The sequence below is a fragment of the Pan troglodytes genome, chromosome 8, assembly GCF_028858775.2.
Source record: "Pan troglodytes isolate AG18354 chromosome 8, NHGRI_mPanTro3-v2.0_pri, whole genome shotgun sequence".
Lineage (NCBI taxonomy): Eukaryota > Metazoa > Chordata > Mammalia > Primates > Hominidae > Pan > Pan troglodytes.
Window position 1 is genome coordinate 84,864,667 of NC_072406.2, and position 23,619 is coordinate 84,888,285.

Sequence of the window (23,619 nt, forward strand, 5' to 3'; positions counted from 1 at the left end):
GGGTGGATCACCTGAGGTCAGGACTTTGAGACCAGCCTGGCCAACATGGAGAAACCCCATCTCTACTAAAAGTACAATAATTTGGGTGTGGTGGGGGGCGCCTGTAATCCCAGCTACTCGAGAGGCCAAATCAGGAGAATCCCTTGAACCCAGGAGGCAGAGGTTGCAGTGAGCCAAGATCAAGCCATTGCACTCCAGCCTGGGTGACAAGAGTGAAACTCAGCCTCAAAATAAAATAAATAAATAAATAAATAAAGGAAATGTGGTGGATAGATGACTATTTTCAACAATACCTCAAGAATGCAATTAAGCGAATCCAGAATGCAGGATTTTTACAAATGACCCAGTCTCCTAAATAAATAAATGGCATGAAAAAATTAGGAGGGGAGGCACTGTAAGAGCTTAAGAGATATATCAACCTAATGCAATGTGTTAACCTTGCCTGAATCCTGATTTAAAGAAATCAACCAGGGCTGAGTGCAGTGGTTCATGCCTGTAATCCAAGCACTTTGGGAAGCCAAGTGGGAGGATCACTTGAGCCCAGGAGTTCAAGACTAGCCTGGACAACATAGCAAGACCTTGTCTCTATGAAATAAATTAATAGTTTTTAAAGAAGAAAGAAATAAACTGCAAAAAGATACCTGGGAAAGTTTGAACACAGATAAGGGATTAAATAATATAAAAGAATTGAGCCAGGCATGGTGGCTCACACCTGTAATTCCAATGCTTTGGGAGGCTGAAGCAGGAGGATCACTTGAGACCAGGAATGCAAAGTCATAGTGAGCTATGATTATGCCACTGCACTTTAGCCTGGACAACAGAGTGACACCCTCTAAAAACAATAATAATATTAATCAATGTTAATTTTTAGGTGTGATAATGCCATTGTGGTGTTTTCTTTTGTTTTGTTTTGTTTTGTTTTGAGACAGGGTCTCACTGTCGCCCAGCCTGGAGTGCAGTAGTGTGATCTTGGCTCACTGCAACCTCTGCCTCCCAGGTTCAAGCGATTCTCCTGCCTCAGCCTCCTGAGTAACTGGGATTACAGTTGCATGCCACCACGCCCAGCCAATTTTTGTAGTTTTAGTAGAGACAGGTTTCACCATGTTGGCCAGGCTGGTCTCGAACTCCTGACCTCAGGTAATCCACCTGCTTCGGGCTCCCAAAGTGCTGGGATTACAGGCATGAGCCACTGCGCCCGGCTGTGGTTATGGTTTACACAGACTTTATTGGTTAGACATATATCTGAAGTATTGAAAGTAGAAAAGAAATTGTTCATTTTTTTCCATATGTAAAAAGAGAAAAATTAGACCCTGTCTCATAGTATACACAACAATAAATCCCAACTATATTAAAGACATAAAATAAAAACTTTTACCCTGAAGAAGTTATTATAAACTACATGAATGAGCTGGGCACAGTGACTCATACCTGTAATCCCAGCACTTTGGGAGGCCGAGGCGGGTGGATCTCTTGAGGTCAGGAGTTCGAGACTACCCTGGCCAACATGGTGAAACCCTGTCTCTATTAAAAATTTTTTTAAAAATTAGCTGGGCGTAGTGGTGCACATCTGTAATCCCAGCTACTCGGGAGGCTGAGTCAGGAGAATCGCTTGAACCCAGGAGGTGGAGGCTGCAGTGAGCCAAGATTGTGCCATTGCACTCCAGCCTAGGTGACAGAGTGAGACTCCATCTCAAAAAAATAAATAAATAAAGTAATATAATAAAATAAATAAACTACACGAATGGACAAACCATTTCTATGTAGACACCTGCTATGGTTTGAGTGTGTTTACTAAAAAGCATATGTTGGAAATTTAATCCTGATGCAACAGTGTTGGGCGGTGGGGCTTAATGGGAAGAGTTTATGTCATAAGGGCTCCACTCTCATAGATGGATTAATACCAATAATAGACAGGCTTGAGGCTTTGAATTTGATCTCTTGTGCTCTGTCTCATGGGCATGCTCTCTTGCCCTTCTGCCTTCCACCATGGGATAGCTCAGTGAGAAGGCCCTCACCAGATATAGGCACCTTGTTATTGGACTTCCCAGTCTCCAGAGCTATGAGAAATAAATTTCTTTATAAATTACCCAGTCTGTGATATTCTGTTATAGCAACGTGAAATGGACTAGAAAATTGGTACTGAGAGTGGAGTTGTGGCTGTGACAAATACCTGAAAATATAGAAGTGCCCTTGGGGCTGGGAGCGGTGGCTCACGTCTGTAATCCCAGCAATTTGGGAGGCGGAGGCAGGCGGATCACGAGGTCAGGAGATCAAGACAATCCTGGCTAACACGGTGAAACCCCGTCTCTACTAAAAATACAAAAACTTAGCCGGGCGTGGTGGCGGGCGTCTGTAGTCCCAGCTACTCGGGAGGCTGAGGCAGGAAAATGGCGTGAACCCGGGAGGTGGAGCTTGCAGTGAGCCGAGATCACGCTGCTGCACTCCAGTCTGGGCAACAGAGCAAGACTCAGTCTCAGAAAAAAAAAAAAAAAAAAGAAGTGACTTTGGAACTAGATAATGGGTAGAAGCTGGAAGAATGTGGAGGACCAGAATAGAAAAAGCCTGGAATGCTGTGAATAGAGTGTTAAGGACAATTCTAGTGAAGGCTCACAAGAAAATAATGTGGCAGGCCAGGTCTCACTAACGCAGGCCTCCATAACAATCTTTTCAGTACTAACTGAGTGGTTAAGTTAAATATTAAAAGCTAAAAAAGCCAGTGCCCTTATACAAAGGCTGGAATGTAGCAAAAGCCCACCAAGAGTTTTGCCTAGGCTTTTTCTGGGCCTTAAAGCATGACAAAATAATGAAGGAGTTTTTAACAGGACCCATTTAGGATTAAACAAGTTTTACTGGGAGTCTGAAGAAACTCCCCAGGCCTCCACAAAGAAGTTTTTTGTTTGTTTGTTTGTTTGTGGTTCTTTTTTTGAGACGGAGTCTCACTCTGTCACCCAGGCTGGAGTGCAGTGGCACGATCTCGGGCTCACTGCAATCTCTGCCTCCCGGGTCCAAGCGATTCTCCTGCCTCAGCCTCCTGAGTAGCTGGGGTTACAGGCACATGCTACCATGGCCGGCTAATTTTTTGTATTTTTAGTAGAGACGGGGTTTTACCGTGTTAGCCAGGATGGTCTCCAGCTTCTGGCCTCAAGTGATCCGCCCGCCTAGACCTTCCAAAGTGCTGAGATTACAGGCGTGAGCCAAGACGCCCGGCCACAAACAAGTTTTTTGGAGGTCTGAAGGAACTCCCCAAACCTCCATGATTTAGCAGAAGACAAGGGTAATCACCCCAGCACCTAGACCCATTTAGATTAAGTAAATTTACTGAGGCTCCAGAAGGTCTTCAGGACTCAGACCTTAGTTATAGATTAAAGGAAGTAATTTGGCCAGGCGCGGTGGCTCACATCTGTAATCCCAGCACTTTGAGAGGCTGAGGCGGATGAATCGCCTAAGGTGAGGAATTCGAAATCAGCCTGACCAACAGGGCGAAACCCCGTCTCTACTAAAAATACAAAATTAGCCTGGTATGGTGGCATGCGCCTATAATCCCAGCTACTCAGGAGGCTGAGACAGGAGAATCAGTTGAACCCGGGAGTGGGAGGTTGCCGTGAGCCGAAATTGTGCCATTGCACTCCAGTCTGGACAACAAGAGTGAAACTCTGCCTCAAAAAAAAAAAAAAAAAAAAAGTTACTTATCTTTTTAGATGAATGCACCCTTATGCATAGACATATAGCTTAGAAGGTATATAAGCTCTAAAAAAACTTTGTAATTTTGGCCAGGCGCAGTGGCTCACACTTGTAATCCCAGCACTTTGGCAGGCTGAGGAGGGTGGATCACCTGAGGCCAGGAGTTCGAGACCAGCCTGCCAACTTGGCGAAACCCCATCTCTACTAAAAATACAAAAAAAAATTGGCCGGGCGTGGTGGCGGGCGACTGTAATCCCAGCTATTTGGGAGGCTGAGGCAGGAGAATCACTTGAACCTGGGAGGTGGAGGTTGCAGTGAGCAGGGATCACGCCGTTGCACTCCAGCCTGGGTGATAAGAGTGAAACTCCATCTCAAAAAAAAAAAAAGTTTGTAATTTTGAGTTGGTCTGGTGATCATTCCCAGGCCTTCTCCCTGTACTCAGTTATAGAAATAAAAACTCTCTTCCTCCCCGTTCATTTGCATCTTGTTACTGGGCTGCAAAAAATAGCAGCCCAACCCTTAGTTTGGTCCAGGAACAATAAGAAATGTAGACAAACTGTGAAACTTTTTAGAGATTACTTAAGTGATCACGATCAAAATATTTGTAGAAATATGGACAATAAAGACCATTTTGATGATGTCTCAGATGGAAATGAAGAACAAAGTATTGAAAACTGGAGTAAAGGCTATTTTTGATATACAATTGCAAAGAACTTAGCAGAATAGTGTCCATGTTCTGGGACTTTGTGGAAAGCAGAACTTATGAACAATGAATTAGGACATCTGACAGAAGACATATCTAAGCAGCAAAGTGGTCAAAGTGTCACATAGCTTCTTTTGGCTGCTTCTAGTAAAATGAGAGAAGAGAAAAATGATTTAAAGACGAAATCTATAATTAAAAGGGGAATAAATAGTTAAAAAATTTCATCCTGGCATGGAAAAGTGTTAGGGAGAGAATGCTAAGGGTGTGACCTTTTGCTAAAGAGATTAATATGGATAGAAGGAAACAAACTTCTATTCATCAATACAATGGGAGAATGATCCCAAAGGTATTTCAGAGACCTTGGAGGCATCCTAGGACCTTAAGGGCAAGGTTTCTAGAGAGGTGCTTGTGGAACCTCAGCATTCACTCAGTGAAAAGGCCCTTGCCAGATGTGGGTGCCTTGATATTGAACTTTCCAGCCTCCAGAACTGTGAGAAATATATATATATATATATATATATATATATATATATATTTTATAAATTGACAGGCTGAGGCAGGTGAATCACTTGAAGCCAAGAGTTTGAGACCAGCCTGGCCAACATGGCGAAATCCCTTCTCTACTAAAAATACAAAAAATTAGCTGGGCATGGTGGCACACGCCTGTAGTCCCAGATAGGAGGCTGAGGCACAAGAATCTCTTGAGCCCAGGAAGTGGAGGTTGCAGTGAGCTGAAATGGCACCACTGCACTTCAGCCTGGGTGACAGAGTGAGACTTTGTCTCAAAAAAAAAAAAAAATTGCCTAGCCTGTGATATTTTGTTATGCAACACAAAATGGACTAAAACAATACCCTAGAGAAAGTTTAGCATATGTGCATTGCAGCACTTTTTATAATATCACAAATTGGAGGCCAGACATGATGGCTCATGCCTGTAATCCCAGTGCTTTGGGAGGCTGAGGCAGGAGGACCATTTGAGGCCAGGAGTTTGAGGCTAGCCTGGGCAACAATCAAGGCTCCATCTCTACAAAAAAATTTTAAAATTCACTGAGCATGATGTGTACCTGAACTTGGGAGGCTGAGGTAGGAGGATTGCCTGAGCCCAGGAAGTTGAGGCTATAGAGATCATGCCACTGCCCTGTAGCCTGGGTGACAGAGTGAGATCTTGTCTCAAAAAAAAAAAGAAAAAAAAATTAGGAACAAATGATACACCAGTAGAAGAAAACAGTGACTGTGATTTATTCATACAACAGAAATCTATAAAGCACTAAATGTAACAATATAGAGAAGTCTCTACTAAAATATGTGTTTTAAAAAGTAAATTTCAAAATGTGTAATATGCCAGTTAAATAAACTTTAAAAACAAAAAATAAATACTATTTTATTAATGGATATACATAAAGTAGAAGTAGAAAAACAAATGTGGAAAGAACACATACCACCTTGAAGTTAGAAATTATCATGAGAAAGAAAGAGAAAGAGGAAAAAGGATGAAGGGACAGGGCTTTAACTTATCTAGAACTTTTTATTTATTAAAAAATACCAAAGCAAATAAAATCTGCATGGTGAATATCTAGATGTCAGTTATATTATTTTCTGTATACTTGATATATTTAATCATGCAAAAAATAATAATAGTAAGGAATGCCCAAAGCAAAAGCGAAAAAAAGAACACACATGCAAATATTTTCCCATAAATCTGTTTGACGTGGTAGGATGATGACCCTGAAAGATGATCCAGGATCATAAATGGTCTAGAATAGTAACAAGTATCAAATATAGGATGGTAAACTGAATGGTTGTGCATCTCACTCAATGAACTTGGATAAACAAGAAACGATACATTAGTTTTTAAAATAAAATTAAAATCATAAAGAATGAGATTCAGTATGAAAAAAAAATTAAAGTCAGCCCCATTCTGAAAGCTGGTAGGCAATTTAGTCCTGTTGTCTGTTGGTGCCCCTCCCATATTACCTCAGAAGCTGCATTGATGATGCCTCCTTTATTAACTACCTTCCTTTCCCTGTCTTACTTTCTCCATTTCCCGAATCTCTCAGTTAACCTACTTGCACTCTCATCTTCTCCAGGTTTGCTTATAGGGGAACCCAAATGATGACAATTAAGTAGTAGGGCATCCTCACCTCAATTCAACCCCTTTATTCATAAATACGAGATGTTTAATCATGATGGGCTCCTCAGGTTTACATATAAGAACACATACCAACAAGATGTTACAGTAATAACTCTAGGATCAAAGGTGGACATGGTATTATGATTCAACTTATGGATGTGTCATACTTCACTAGTCTTGAGTCTTGAGCTCTCATTCAGATGTTTGGGAAATATCTTTACAGGATAGCCGGGATGCTGGTCAGATCATATCAGAATGAAGTTTTATTAAAAATAAAAGAAATAGGGCCGGGGTGGACGGTGGGTGGGATGGAGGCAACCTTGGAGCAGCACTTGGAAGACACAATGAAGAATCCCTCCATTGTTGGAGTCCTGTGCACAGATTCACAAGGACTTAATCTGGGTTGGCGTGGGACCCTGTCAGATGAGCATGCTGGAGTGACATGTGTTCCACCCCAGCAAGCAGCTAAGCTAACCTCTGACCCCACTGATATTCCTGTGGTATGTCTAGAATCAGATAATGGGAACATTATGATCCAGAAACATGATGGCATAGTGGCAGTGCACAAAATGGCCTCTTGACATCTTGTATCTGTTCCTCAGCAGCCTGTCACAGGAACTCGATCCTACCTATGTTAATTACCTTACAGAACTACTAAAGTTCCAGTAGTTAGGCCATTCATTTAATGTGCATTGGGCACTTTTCTATTTATTTAAATTGCTTTTTAACACTCTATGGACCGACTCTCTAGATATTAGTAAGAAAGGATCATGTTTTGAAGCAGCAGGTCCAGGTCACTTTGTATATAGAATTTTGCTATATTCAATAAATCTGTTTGGAGGAAAAAAATAATAAAATAAATAAATAAATAAAAGAAATCACAAGCATTAGGTGCTAGTTTTGTAGCTTCTCCTCTGCTCCTTTTATTTTCGGGCTTCTCAATCCACATGATTTTGGATTCTTTGGGTTAGTATCAGTATCACTGTGTATCATTATGCATTCCTCTCAATTTAATAGAAAATTACTAAATGCTCATTATGTGCCAAATATTTTCCTAGGGCTCTAGCCTCTTCAAAACTTGGTTTATTTCTATACTAAAGGATTTAGTTACAATACTAACTATACACACATAGAGGCTCCAACCCTTGCATGCCCTATTTCTTCACAAGAGCATTAAATATCTATTTTCCAATAGAATAGGACTACTTAGCCATGGGCTGGCAAATCACCTCCATTTGTTCCTCCGCTTACCAGCATAAGATATGATGAGTCCACTTGCTCTAGTTTCCCAGTGAGGAGTAATGAATATAACTCCACAGCCTGGATAATGCTTTATTCTCAGCAGCAATTAAAGTACAGCCATATCCCCTGGGAAGCTGCCTTCCTGCCTCCTGAATCAGTTAAAGGATGGAGAATTGGAGCTCAAAACGCTTGCTCCTGCTAATTCTAAGTCTCATTTTAAAACAATAAGGCTAAGGTGTCATAGTACTATGATACGTTTTAATTTTTTTATTTTAATATAAAAATAATATACGCATATGGCTAACATTTCAAAATAATATTACAAGGTATAAAATAAAGTATCTGTATTTCTTAATTTATCAACTTTAAACAATATCTATTGATAGCTACTTGTGAAAGATATGACACTTGGTACTCTTAAATTACTTCTCACTTTTTCTTATCACCTCTTCCCTTCAGTTTTTCTTGTTTTGTTCTTCTAGTGGCTACCTTTGTTAACTTTAAATTATATACTTAGCCTGTTTCTACAAAAAATAAAAATAGGACCGGGCACAGTGGCTCATGCCTGTAATCCCAGCACTTTGGGAGGCCGAGGCGGGTGGATCACCTAAGGTCAGGAGTTCGAGACCAGCCTGGCCAACATGGTGAAACTAGGTCTCTACTAAAAATACAAAAATTAGCCTGGCATGATGGCGGGTGCGTGTAATCCCAGCTACTAGGAGGGCTGAGGCAGTAATCCCAGATACTTGGGAGGCCGAGGCCAGGAGAATCACTTGAACCTGGGAGGTGGAGGTTGTAGTGAGCTGAGATCGTGCCATTGCACTCCAGCCTGGGCAACAAGAGCAAAACTCTGTCTCAAAATAAATAAATAAAATAAATTAGCCAGTGTGGTGATGCTTGCCTGTGGTCCAAGCTGCTTCGGAGGCTGAGGTGAGATCACTTGGGCCTGGAAGTTTAAGGCAGCAGTGAGCCATGATCACGCCACTGCACTATAGCTTGGACAACAGAGCAAGACTCCATCTCAATTATATACTTGGGTCTCTCTTAATCTACCAATTATAGTTTGATACATTTTAAATGTCACCAGGCTACACTATTGCAGGAATGTTATCAATCTGTAGAACAGGACAGGTGCATTATTTAATGCATTTAAAATACTACCAGTAATTCTATGGAGTTGAATACTATTAGCATTCTTTTTTTTTTTTTTTTTTTTGAGACAGAGTCATGTTCTGTTGCCCAAGCTGGAGTGCAGTGACAGGATCTCGGCTCACTGCAACTTCCGTCTCCCAGGTTCAAGCAATCCTCCTGCCTCAGCTCCCCTAGTAGCTGGGATTACAGACACACGCCACCATGCCTGGCTAATTTTTGTATTTTTATTAGAAACGGGATTTAGCCATGTTGGCCAGGCTGATCTCGAACTCCTGACCTCAGGTGATCCATCTGCCTCGGCCTCCCAAAGTGCTGGGATTACAGGCGTGAGTCACTGCGCCTGGCCTAGCATTCTTTAATTAATGAAGCATTTAGTATTGAACTACTCAAAAATTAACATTAGGTTTATAACATTTCTAGATTTTCAGAAAAACCTAAAATATTACAAATCTTGTTACAAAGTCTCATTTCATGAGACTCCATGAAATATGAAATCTCATTTATATGAAAATAAATAGAACAATAACAAAATCTTTGTGGCCTTATAATTATTTCTTTAACAATTCATTTTTTTAGAGAAGGAGCTGGAATTATTATAATGCAGATACATTAAGTCCCTCTTTATAAATAAATAGCTCTTGTATTTTCAAAATCAGAACGTATAATATCCAGAGCTTTAATTATGAAGAGTACACAGTCCAGCTTATCCCATATCCAGGAGCATTTGCTAAGCCCTTTGTCATGTGCTAGCCATAAAAAGTACCAATTTAGATCCTATGAGATAACATCTAAGTTAAGACCAAGCGATTGTAATAAGAGTGATTATCCAAGAAGAGTCACCAGCTATTTCTTATTTTTTTATCTACAGAAAAAAAGTCTTCTCTTCCAGGAGGGAGCAAAGGAAGGGAAGATTACCCCAAAAGAAAATGAAAAAAAAACCAGAGCTTTCTACACCAATAAAAATGCAAAATAGGTGTACTATGTACTGTTTATTATTACACATTTACAGTAGGTCCAAAAACTGTTCTAAGTAAGATTAGAAAAAGAGAAAAGTGGGAAATAATTAATCCATTGGTGATATTTCGTGTGCTGATTAAATTGGAAACAATATGTAATAAAGAAAGAAATTACTTGTAACTAGTATGGAGTATTTGTAGTACATTTAATTTTTTTTTCTCAGAATTGCATTTTGGAGGAAGGGAAGTAAAAGTTGTATCTATTTCTTTTTTACTTTTTTTTTTTTTTTTTTTGAGAAGGAGTCTCACTCTGTTGCCCAGGCTGGAGTGCAATGGCACAGTCTTGGCTCACTGCAACCTCTGCCTCCAAGGTTCAAGCAATTCTCCTGCCTCAGCCTCCTGAGTAGCTGGGATTACAGGCACATGTCACCACAGCCAGTTAATTTTTGTATTTTTAGTAGAGACGGGGTTTCACTATGTTGGCCAGGCTGGTCTTGAACTCCTGACCTCGGGATCTGCCCACTTTGGCCTCCCAAAGTGCTGGGATTACAGGCATGAGTCACCACACCCAGCATCTATTCTATTTCATTTTTGCAAATAATTACTATCCTAATACTATATCCTGAAAAATTCAGATTTCTTGTGGTTTTCTGTAAAAGCATATATTGGCCAGGCATGGCGGCTCATGCTTGTAATCCCAGCACTCTGGGAGGCTGAGGCAAGAGGATCATTCGAGGACGGGAGTTTCAGGCTGCAGTAAGCTATGATTATGTCACTGTATTCCAGCCTGGGCAACAGAACAAGACCCTGTCCCCCCGCTCCCCAAAAAAAAGTAATTAAAAATAAAAGCACATATTGCAGTGTAAGTATCAAAGTGCCACCAACTGTTAGTTTTCTGAGAATAAAATTTGGTCTTTTATCCTGCAAAGATGCTGTGTATTAGTATTAATGGGAGGCTAAAGCACACACCTGAATCCTGTCAACAACAAGGGTGCCAAAGTAGAAGACTGAGCTGGCATTTGAAGAGCTGGGTTATTCTCTCAGTTTTTAACCTCTCTGAGCCTTAGTTTCCCCCATTTGATAATGAGGCTAATATTATCTGCTATCCTTGGGGAACTTTGTGGATCAGAATGAGATAAGGTAACTGAAAATACATTGTAATCTATAGAGTACTATACAAGTACTTCCTATTACCTTAATAAATATTCATAGGGTTCCTGATACAAGAATAACATTAAACAATGTGAAAAGAGAGAAAAAGAAATGGAGCCTGCCCTCAAAAAGAAAGAGACATTGACTAACATATTTTTATCTTTTTGTTCAGAGCCATGATATTTGACAATGTCTTTTGGGCCTCATTATAGAGGCCCATAAGGAGACCTAGACAAATTAAAAGGGTTCAGCTATGGATTGGATCCTTCCCCCCACCCACCATCCATATGTTGAAGCCCTAACCCCCAATGAGATGGTATTTGGAGGTAAGGCTTTTGGGAAGTAATGAGATTTAGGTGAGGACTTGAGGGTGGGGCCCTCACGAAGGGGTTTGTGCCTTTATAAGAAGAGACACCAGAGCCAGGTGCGGTGGGTCATGCCTGTAATCCCAGCACTTTGGGAGGCCGAGGTGGGCAGATCATGAGATCAGGAGTCCGAGACCAGCCTGGCCAACACGGTGAAACCCCATCTCTACTAAAAATACAAAAATTAGCAAGGCACGGTGGCACGTGCCTGTAGTCCCAGCTACTCGGGAGGCTGAGGCATGAAAATCACTCGAACCCATGAGGCAGAGATTACAGTGAGCTGAGATCACACCACTGCACTCCAGCCTGGGCAAGAGTGAGACTCCATCTTAAAAAAAAATAATGGCTGGGCACGGTGGCTCATCCCTGTAATCCCAGCACTTTGGGAGGCCGAGGCAGGCGGATCACGAGGTCAAGAGATCAAGAGCATCCTGACTAACATGGTGAAACCCCATCTCCACTAAAAATACAAAAAAAATTAACTGGTGTGGTGGCGCACCCCTATAGTTCCAGCCACTCGGGAGGCTGAAGCAGGAGAATCACTTGAACCTGCGAGGCGGAGGTTGTAGCAAGCTGAGATCTCGCGACTGCACTCCAGCCTGGGCAACAGAGCAAGATTCGGTCTAAAAACAACAACAACAAAAAAAATGATATATATAAAAAAAATTAGAATAGACACCAGGCCTGGTATGGTGGCATATGCCAGTAATCCCAGCATTTTGGGAGGCCAAGGCAAGATGATTACATGAGTTCGGGAGTTTGAGACCAGCCTGGGCAAGATGGCGAGACCCTGTCTCTATAAAAAATACAAAACTTAGCCAGGCATGGTGGTACATTCGTGTAGTCCCACCTACCTGGGAGGCTGAGGCAGGATTGCTTGAGCCCAAGAGGTCAAGGTTGCAGTGAGCTGTGATGGCAGCACTGCACTCCATCCTTGGTTACAGAGTGAGACCCTGTCTCAAAAAAAGAAAAAGAAGAAGGGCCAGGCGCAGTGGCTCACGCCTGTAATCCCAGCACTTTGGGAGGCGGAGGTGGGCGGATCACCTAAGGTCAGGAGTTCAAGACCAGACTAGCCAACATGGTGAAACCCTCTCTCAAGTAAAAATACAAAAATTAGCCGGGCATGGTGGTGCACACCTGTAATCCCAGCTACTCGGGAGGCTGAGGCAGGAGAATCGCTTGAACTGGGGAGGCAGAGGTTGCAGTGAGCCGAGATTGTGCCACTGCACTCCAGGCTGAGCAACAGAGTGAGACTCCATCTCAAAAAAAAAAAAAAAAAAAGAATAGAAGAAGGAGGAGGAGGAGGAGGAGGAAGAGGGGGAGGGCAGGAGAATTGGGGGAGGGAAGGGAGGGGAAGGGGGAGGAGGAGGAGGAGGAGGAGAAACACCAGAAAGCAAGGTTGCAAATCCCTTCTTCCTGCCACGTGAGGATACAGTGAGAAGGCATCCATCTGCAAACCAGGAAGACAGCCCTCACTAAAACCTGACCATGTTTGTACTGTCCTTGAACTTGCCTCCAAAGCTGTGAGAAACACTTTTCTGTTGTTTAAGCCACCCAGTCAATGGTATTTTGTTATCGCAGCCCAAGTTGACTAAGACAGGCTCTTCCCTAACTTCTCTATTCTATCCCCTCTACTTCCATAGTAGTAATAGCTAATATTTGAATAAAAGGTTAAATGTATGAATTGTCTTATTTAATCATCACAACAATTTTAGGAGGCAAGTATTATTAATCTTCTTTTACAGATGAGGAGTCTAGGCTCAGCAAATTTACAGTTTTTGGCCCCAAGCCCCACAGCAATTAAATGACACCAATGCAGATCTTCTGAGTCCAGCTGTAGTGCTTTGAATTTCTATGTACTAAAGCAACTCCTAACATCTTTTGGCCATCCAGAAAAATATTTTTCCTACCTTAAAACTGACAGTTGAGTAATAGCCAAAACTAGAAACAACCCAAAAGTCCATTAAATATGAATGAACAAACAAATTGAGATAATTCATTCAAGGAATAGTACTCAACAATAAAAAAGAGAACTATGTATATACACAACATCATAGATTAATCTCAGAACAATTATGCTGAGTGAAAAACAGGCAAAAAAGAATATATACTGTGGCTAGGTGTGGTGGCTCACGCTTGTAATCCCAGTGCTTTGGGAGGCCAAGGCGGACAGATCACCTGAGGTCAGGGGTGTGAGAGCAGCCTGGCCAACATGGAGAAACCCGGTCTCTACTAAAAATACAAAAATTAGCTAGGCATGGTGGTGCACGTCTGTAATCCCAGATACTTGGGAGGCTGAGGCAAGAGAATTGCTTGAACTCAGAAAGCGGAGGTTGCAGTGAGCCCAGATCATGCCACTGCACTCCTCCAGCCTGGGTGACAGAGCCAGACTCCTCTAAAAAAAAAAAAAAATATATATATATATATATATATATATATATATATATACTGTTTGATCCATTTATATAAAATTCTAGAAAATTTAAACTAATCTATAGTGATAAAAGTGGATTAGTGGTTGCCTGGGGATGTAAGTAGACAGAGGCAGGGATTACCAAGGAGTAAGAATAAACTTTTAGAGCAGATGGAAATGTTATTTTGATTGTGATGATGGATACATATGTCAAAACTGATCAAAATGTACACATACATTAAATATGTGTGTCAATAAATCAATAAAGCTGGGGGTGAGAGAAGGCAATTAAAGAAAAAATGCACTATTGTCTTAATTTCCTGTAGAATAGTCTGTGATTTGTTCAAAGAGTGACCTGTGTTTTCCATAATCCAAGAGAGCTCATTTAATTAGGTCAGTTTTATAATTTTGGAATTTTGGCAGTAGGTGGTTTTCATGACAGTGGCACCTTTATTTTTAAATTTGGACACTTTACAAAAAGCTGAGGAGAGTGTTATAATTCTTTCTCAGTAAGAGGCCTACCTGTCTCAAATGTCTTTGTTTGCAGATTTTTTTTTTTTAAATAGAGATGAGGTTTCACCATGTTGGCCAGGCTGGTCTCGAACTCCTGACCTAAGGTGATCCACCCGTCTTGGCCTCCCAAAGTGTGGGGCTACAGGTGTCAGCCACCGCATGCAGCCTTGTTTGCAGGATTTTTAAGAGGAATAAATTATTCCCATTGTACCCAGCATTTTATTAGGCTTTTAGAGTTGCAAGAAACAGAATTACTCAGAGACTATTTTAAAAGCAGAGGGTCTATTGTAAAGCTACACTGAGACTATAACTGGAACAAGATCTCAGACTGGAAAGTCATCAGGATCTGAGGCAACTCTAGAAATGAGCTACTCTTTCAATCTCTGTTACAGGCAGCATGTTCTCTTTCTCTTGCAAAGCATCTTTTTCCTCTCCACATGTCTACTCTGTTGTCCTCCTTCTATTCATTGTTTTATTTCTCGTTATTTTGCTATGCCCAGAATATCTTCAGTCTACCCCTACGGATCCACTCTTTGCCCTTTTCTACAGTGCTTGCTTTCCTGGAAGCCTGGTCTGTATGAATTATATTAACGGAATGAGGTCAGTATATTTATTCTCCTGGCTCCCTCCCTGGAAGGTCATGTTAAGCAGCTGTACCCTTCAACCGAAGGCCATTGCTCCTCTCAAGATAACTCACTCTACACAGGGTTCCCCTTCCAACCTCTCCCTTGCCTCGTCCCTACAAGTCTAGGAATGCCTAGACCACGTTCCTCCACTATCTTTGTGGTTTTCCTACACCCTGCCCACACATTCTTAATTAGTTCCTTTGAAGATAAACCCTCCTCAATTTATCCTAGTTTGCATATGCCATTTTTTTCTTGTTAGGACGCTGAGTTATATCCTTTTTTTTGGGACTAGTCAAGGGCAGTAGTGAGAAGAGAGGAAAGAGCGGAGCAAGGAGTTTGAACTGTAACTGACATGAACAATCAGTTGAGATAACTCACTACATTTGGACCAACTCTTTTTTTTTGAGATGGGGTTTTGCTCTTGTTGCCTAGGCTGGAGAGCAATGGCACAATCTAGACTCACTGCAACCTCTGCCTCCCGGGTTCGAGCGATTCTCCTGCCTCAGCCTCCTGAGTAGCTGGGATTACAGGCACCCGCCACCACACCCAGCTAATTTTTGTATTTTTACTAGAGGCAGGGTTTCTACATGTTGGCCAGGCTGGTCTGGAACTCCTGACCTCAGGGGATCCACCCACCTTGGCCTCCCAAAATGCTGGGATTACAGACGTGAGCCACCGTGCCCAGCCCCATCCCCCTTTTTTTAAAGAGACAAGATCTCACTATGTTGCTCAGGCTGGAGTACCAGCTCAGGCTATTCTCAGGCACGGCCACAGTGCACTACAGCCTTGAACTCATGGGGCTCAAGATCCTCCCGCCTCAGCCGCCTGAGTAGCTGGGACTACAGGTGTGTGACACCATTCCCAGGTATATGTTTTTAATCTTTTTTCTTTTTTTTTTTTAAATCTCACAGCTTGCTAGGCATGGTGGCTCATGCCTGTAATCCCAGCACTTTGGAGGCCTAGGCAGGTGGATTGCTTGAGCCCAGGAGTTCAAGACCACCTGGGCAACATGGTGAAACCCTGTGTCTACCAAAAACAAAAACAAATAAACAAAAAAGCAAAACTTAACTTGGCACGGTGATGTGTGCCTGTAGTCCCAGCTACTCGAGAGGCTGAGGCACGAGAACCGCTTGAACCTGGGAAGCAGAGGTCGCAGTGAGCCGAGATCGTGCCATTGCACTCTGGCCTGGCAACAGAGCAAGACTCAGTCTCAAAAAAAAAAAAAAGGAAAAAGAAAAATCTTTAAGGCCAGGCGCGGTGGCTCACGCCTGTAATCCCAGCACTTTGGAAGGCCGAGGCGGACAGATCAAGAGGTCAAGAGATCGAGACCATCCTGGCCAACATGGTGAAACCCTGTCTCTACTAAATATACAAAAAATTAGCCAGGCATGGTGGCAGGCACCTGTAATCCCAGCTACTTGGGAGGCTGAGGCAGGAGAATCACTTGAACCCAGGAGGCGGAGGTTGCAGTGAGCCGAGATCGCACCATTGCACTACAGCCTGGGCAAAAAGAGTGAAACTCTGTTTCAAAACAACAACAACAACAACAAAAACAATTTACATGAAAAAATTTAAAGATGAATAACAGGTTCCAGCAGTTATTCTTCTTCTTCTTTTTTTTTTTTTGAGACTATCTTGCTCTGTCACCCAGGCTAGAGTACAGTGACATGATCATAGCTCACTGCAGCCTTGAACTCCTCAAGTGATTCTCTCCCCTCAGCCTCCCAAGTAGCTGGAGCTACAGGCATGAGCCACTGGGCCTGGCCTGGTTATTCTTAACCATGCTAATATTTGGTAATATACTAATGTGTATCCTCCTATGGGCTTACTATTTAAGGCAGTAAGGTAGTACTGCTTAAGGTTGCTTTTCATCGTGTATGAGGACTCTGAAGAATCCAAAACTTGAGTTTGGATGAAATCATGATCTCAACAGGATAGCATAGGCAGTTAATGTTTCAGAAATAATACAGATTTTAGTGGTTCACACCTGTAATCCCAGCACTTCGGGAGGCCAAGGCAGGCAGATCACTTGAGGTCAGCAGTTTGAGACCAGCCTGGCCAACATGGCAAAACTCCATCTCTACTAAAAATACAAAAACTAGGCCTGATGCAGTGGCTCACGCCTGTAATCCCAGCACTGTGGGAGGCTGAGGCAGGTGGATCACAAGGTCAGGAGTTCAAGACCAGCCTGACCAACATGGTGAAATCCCCTCTCTACTAAAAATACAAAAGTTAGCTGGGCATGGTGGTGCATGCCTGTAATCCCAGCTTACTCAGGAGGCTGAGGCAGGAGAACTGCTTGAACCCAGGAGGCAGAGATTGCGGTGAGCCGAGATCATGCCATTGCACTCCAGCCTAGGCAACAGAGTGAGACTCTGTATCAAAAACAAAAAACAAAAATTAGCTGGGTATGGTGGCATGCACCTGTAGTCCCAGCTATTTGGGAGGCTGAGGCAGGAGAATCGCTTGAACCCAGAAGGCAGAGGTTGCAGTGAGCCCATATCGCACCACTGCACCCCAGCCTGGGTGACAGAGTGAGACTCAGTCTCAAAAAAAAAAAAAAAGAAAGATATAATACAGATTTTAGAGCCGAATAAGCTTGGTTTGAAACCCTAGAGCTACAACTTTAAACTTCTATTTCCTCATCTGTAAAGTATAATTATAACTACCTTATGGAGATATTATGTAGATTAATGAGAACAAACCTAAAATATAATACACAGTAGATACTGAGTAAATGTAGTTATTATGATCACGTGTGATTATCTTAGTTAAGTATGCACGGCAAAACCTTTTGGCTTAATTTAGAAAGTCAAAATAAATGGGAGGAGAAAAAAAGAAAAGCAGCTTATGACTCCTTTTCCTGTCTTGCTCTGCTTAGCTGCAGCTAAGATCTGACTTGTGAATTCAGTCACCAAATTTCTGAGGCAATCCACACCATGTCTAATAGTATATTAGAAACATCATTTCCATCAGCACGAGCCTGAAGTCAATCTTGCTCTGTTAAACATATCCAATATGCCTCCTATATGCCTTTCCTTCAATTCTCATTTTTTTTAACCAGAATTTTTACTGGTAAATTACTGTAGAATTTACTGGTAAATTCTGTAGTATTTTTACTTTGATTGCTAATTTGCATTTTTATTTTCTTTCTTGGGGCCAAAATCCTAACTTGAACCCAAACTGGCTGTCTGGGGCTAAAAAAATCCACTTGATCTAGCACTTGGCAGTTCCTTCTCCATGGGACCTGACCCAACGTCTGTATCCCTAACTGACCCTAGGGGTCTACTTCAAACTAGAAGGATCCTACCAACCCTATTAGTATCCTTATTTGATTAGAATCAGTTTGGCAAATAGATTTTATACCAGGTAACAGTAGTTTACTGTAGTCACTGGTTGAAGCACTGTTTTGAGAAGTATTGTAAGGACTTTTCTGGGTGAACTAGAAAAGAGGACCCTATTTGATATATATTTTTTTTAAGTCTGCCTTGGGGAGGTGTGGTGTGGTGGCTCACACCTGTGATCCCAGCACTTTGGGAGGCCAAGGCAGGTGTATTACTTGAGCCCAAGAGTTCAAGACCAGCCTGAGCTGTATTAGCATCTGCTCACCCATACCATCAGCTGAATAGTAAAAAAAGACATGATTCCTATGCCTAGCAAGACCCCATTTCTTCAAGAAAATTAAAGATTAGCCAGGCATGGTGGTGCACACCTTTAGTCCCAGCTACTCAGGAGGCTGAGGCAGGAGGATTGCTTGAGCCCAGGAGTTCAGATCTACAGTGAGCCATAACTGTGCCACTGCACTCCATCCTGGGCAGCAGAGCAAGACCCTGTCTCAAAAAAAAAAAAAAAAAAAATCTGCCTTGGAAGCCAGGTTGGGGAATGTGGAAGGGAAAAATGGAGGCATTTATGCTACACATTTGCCAGCCTTGGCTCAGAGACTACTGCTGCTTGATCCCTATGCTAGATTAGATTCCTTACACATTAATGTCAGTCACTTAAGCCTGAGTTTTCCTACATCTTTTTTATCACTGTAATTTGAACTGAGGTTACCCTCATGGGGGTGTCTATCCTGGCACTCAAGTGTTTGACTGATGGTCATTGTTCTTCTCAAGGCAGGGCAGCCCCACTCTACATAACCTCTCCCTTTAGACCTAGGGTGGTGGTAACAGCTTTTCACTGTTACAAGTCCCAAGTTACTTTGCTATAATTTGTGGTTCCTCTCCACCCCACCTATAGCTTTCTGAATGGTCTCTCCTCAAATTATCCTATTTTGAGTGTGTCATCTGTTTCCTATTGGTACCCTAACTAATGAAAGCACTTACTATGTACCAGGTACTGAGGATACAATAGTAAACAAAGACAGGCCGGGCACCGTGGCTCATGCCTATAATCCCAGCACTTTGGGAGGCCAAGGCCGGCAGATCACCTGAGGTCGGGAGTTTGAGACCAGCCTGACCAACATGGAGAAACCCCATCTCAACTAAAAATACACAATTAGCTGGGCATGGTGGTGCATGCCTGTAGTCCCAGCTACTCAGGAGACTGAGGCAGGAGAATCACTTCAACCCGGGAAGCGGAGATTGCGGTGAGCCGAGATCATGCCATTGCACTCCAGCCTGGGCAACAATAGGGAAACTCCATCTCAAAAACAAACAAAACCCAAAGACATAAAATTTCCCACTTTCTGGTAACTACATTGTAGCCAGTTTCAGAACGCCTTGTAGTCATGTCTGTGTAGGTTATATCCTTGCCTGTTTGAAGTTTATGTGCCTTTCTTGTCGTTAAACACAATAAAGGAGATACAGACCCGTGCTTGCAAGTATGTTTTATATAAACCCCTATAATTAGGATTTCAGGAAATTCTAAGGGTAGGAACCCTTAGACTTTCTCAAATCTCTCATGTGTTGCCTTCATTTATTCAACAAATATTTATTAAGTGCCTGAGTGCTCAATAGATGTTAGCTGCCTGTTATTGTGTTCCAGGTATCCTACTATACGCTGAGGTGTAAGAGGTGGGTAGAGAAAGGGCGGGTTCAATGATGAGTAGAATAAGTTCTGTGAGAAATAAACTCATAAACAATCACTGCACAAATATAAAATGTTTATGATAGATGTTTGTGAGAAGGTTATGGGAGTACAGAGGAGGGAATGACTAACTCATTTCGGGAATTGGGAAAGGCTTATTGGAGGTAATGTTTGACCTGAGCTTGGACGGATGAGTAACACTTTGCCAGAAAGTGGAAAAGGGAAGGACATTTAGGAAGAGGAAAGGAGTTATGAAATATCCAAAAAGTATGTCAGAAAATGACAAGTGGTTTAATTTTCTTTGTAACTAGAGTACCGCATTGCAGATGGTAGCAAGGAATGAGACTGGAAAGGGCATGCAGGACTCAGATTTTGAAGGGGGGTCACGTATGAAGAGTTTGGAATTTATTCTAGTAAATAGTAAGAAACCCTTCAAAGAATTTTAAGCAGAAGTGAAAAAAATGAGAACTATGTTTTAGAAAGAAAATTTTGGGAGATGGAGGGGGTAAAACAGTGGAAATGGATAAAGATTTAAAACAGGAAAGTAGTAGGTTTTTGTTGCAAATGTGTAGGGGAGAAATGATAAGAGCCTAAACTAAAGAAATGACAATGGGAATGGAGAAATGGAGAGATGGGGCAGGGGGAGTGAATTTTTTTTTTTTTTTTGGAGACAGAGTCTCCCTCTGTTGCCAGGCTGGAGTACAGTGGAGCAATCTTGGCCCACTGTAACCTCCACCTCCTGGGTTCAAGTGATTCTCCTGCCTCAGCCTCCTGAGTAGCTGGGATTACAGGCGGGCACCACCATGCCCAGCTAATTTTTGTATTTTCAGTAGAGACGAGGTTTCACCATGTTGGCCGGGATGGTCTCAAACTACTTATCTCAGGTGATCCTCCCGCCTCAGCCTCCCGAACTATTGGGATTACAGGTGTGAGCCAGTGCGCCTGGCCTTCTTCTTTTTTTTTTTTTTTTAAGACAGAATCTCACCCTTGTCACCCAGGTTGGAGTGCAATGGCATGATCTCAGCTCACTGCAACCTCCAGTTCTCAGGTTCAAGCGATTCTCCTGCCTCAGCCTGTTGAGTAGATGGGATTACAGACACACACCACCATGCCCGGCTAAGTTTCGTATTTTTAGTAGAGACAGGGTTTCACCATGTTGGCCAGTCTGGTCTCAAACTCCTGATAGGTGATTCACCTGCCTCGGCCTCCCAAAGTGCTGGGATTACAGGTGTGAGCCACCGCGCCCGGCCAAGGGGGAGTGAATTTCATTGATATTTAGGAGGTGGAATAAAAAAGGTTCTGACACTCTATTAGATATGAATAAATATGGAAAGGGAGGAGATGAAGTTGATGCAAATAGATGGATGGAAGAGTAGTCAACTTGGTGAAAGAGAGTTAGAGCAATTGAAATCTGTCTTGCCAAAGGAGGAGCACAAGAAGCAAGATGATAATGCTGCAGAAGCCAAAACGTTTCGGTAATTGGAGATATTAGGTACATCTGAAGCTGTGGAGTGAGCTGAAAACAGGTGAGTAGGTTAATCGTTTATATGTACAAAAAGTGTCAGAACCACAGATCCCCTCTACCCTGCTGGCTGAGTCTCTCCTACTCAAGCTAGGCAAGGTAGAGGGCAAGGATGAGGCTTAAAACGTCAAAAGGGCATTAGCTGAAAGTTTCCTCAATCCTGAAACTGACCCTTGCTATAGGATTGGATTTTTTTCCCCCTGAATTTCATGTTGAAATTTGATCCAAATGTCGGCGACGGGGACTAATGGTAGGTGTTTGGGTCATGGGGCAGTTCCCTCATGAATGGCTTGGTGCTGTCCTTGCAGCAATGAGTGAGTTCTTGCTCTTCTGGTTCCCATGAGAGTTTTTTGTTGTTGTTGTTGTTGTTTTCCTCTGTTTTCTGAGACAGAGTTTTACTCTGTCGTCCAGACTGGGGTGCGGTGGTGCGATCTTGGCTCACTGCAACCTCTGCCTCCTGGGTTCAAGGGATTCTCGTGCCTCGGCCTCCCCGGTAGCTGGGACTACAGGCACACACCACCATGCCTAGCTAATTGTTGGATTTTTAGTAGAGACAGGGTTTCACTATGTTGGCCAGGCTGGTCTTGAAGTCCTGGCCTCAAGCGATCTACCCACCTTGGCCTCCCAAAGTGCTGGGATTACAAGCATGAGCCACCCCACACGGCCGTTCCCCTGAGAGTTGATAGTTAAAAATAGCCTGGCACCCCCTAACCCCCGACCCCCATCCCTGCCATTTCCTCTCTCACCATGTGATCTCTGCACACACTGGCTCCTCTTTGCCTTCCTCCATGAGTGGGAGCAGCTTGAGGCCCTCATCAAAAGCAGATGTTGGTGCCATGCTCCTTGTACAGCCTACAGAACCATGAGCCAAAGATACCTCTTTTCTTTACAAATTACCCAGCCTCAGGTATTCCTTTATAGCAACACAAAAGGAGTAAGACACCCTCATTGATGGTTTCTTATTTAGCTCCTAGAATGTTGGCAGCCAATCAAATGGGCCCCAGGCAGAAGCCTGTCACCAGCTTCTCCCTTTATAGGAATTCCCACCAGGCAGCAAGCCTCACCCATACACAATAAACTTGCATTCAGGTTTTTCAGCCCTTACTCGTAACTATGAAAGGACAATAAAGAATCACCAGAAAAGACCGGGCACCGTGGCTCATGCCTGTAATCCCAGCACTTCGGGAGGCCAAAGTGGGTGGATCACCTGAGGTCAGGAGTTCGAGACCAGCCTGACCAACATGTTGAAATTCTGCCTCTATTAAATACAAAAAATTAGCCAGCCATGGTGGCGCATGCCTGTAATTCCAACTACTTGGGAGGCAGAGGCAGGAGAATTGCTTGAACCTGGAGGTGGAGGTTGTAGTGAGCCGAGATCATGCCATTGCACTCCAGCCTGGGCAGCAAGAGTGAAACTCTGTTTAAAAAAAAAAAAAAATTTTTTTTTAGAGACAAGGTCTTGCTCTCTCATCTAGGCTAGGGTGCAGTGGCATGATCGTAGTTCACTGCAGCCTTGGACTTCTGGGCTCAAGCAATCCTCCTGCCTCAGCCTCCCAAGTAGCTAGGACTATTTGTACATGTAGTCTTTTCTCTAAAGACACTAATTTTTAAAGGGTGTGAAGCTGGGCATGGTGGCTACATGTGCAAGCTACATTACAGGTGCAAGCTACATTACAGGTGCAAGCTACCATGCCCAGCTTCACACCCTTTAAAAATTTGTGTCTTTAGAGAAAAGAAGATATTTCATTCATGAACTAGAAATAAGATCATTTTTTAAAAGAACATATAAAGAATAATAACTCTGGTAAATTAAACATATGATAAAATTAAAGATTTAAGGGAATTTCCTAAAAGGTAACACAGATAAGATAAGAAAATTAAAGTACCAATACAGAAGGCCTAATGTATGACTGAGAGAACAGAAAAACTGGAGTGGAAGAAATTATCAAATAAGATAACAAAATAATCAAAACTATCAATCAAATGTAACAGAATAATGTCATTTCAGACTACAAGGACTCAAAAAATTTATCTCCTAAATACCCTTTCTCAGACGTCTACTGGAGGATATATTCCACCCAAATGAAAAACTAAACTGAAAAAGAAGAAGAGATCCAGGAAATAGGAAATCTAAT

The 23,619-nt window shown here is 42.5% G+C and overlaps 1 protein-coding gene across 1 annotated transcript; it reads left to right on the forward strand.

Annotated features, from left to right (window-relative positions):
* The first annotated feature begins 6,807 nt into the window (after window positions 1-6,807).
* LOC129136223 (ragulator complex protein LAMTOR5-like) lies at window positions 6,808-7,096 on the forward strand. The gene has a single exon (XM_054660599.1). The coding sequence runs from the start codon at window positions 6,824-6,826 to the stop codon at window positions 7,094-7,096; it is 273 nt and encodes a 90-aa protein (XP_054516574.1). The 5' UTR covers window positions 6,808-6,823.
* The last annotated feature ends 16,523 nt before the right edge of the window (window positions 7,097-23,619 follow it).

Excerpts from the sequence above, each read along its gene's own strand:
- LOC129136223 (XM_054660599.1), top strand. The coding sequence starts at position 6,824 with ATGGAGGCAACCTTGGAGCAGCACTTGGAAGACACAATGAAGAATCCC.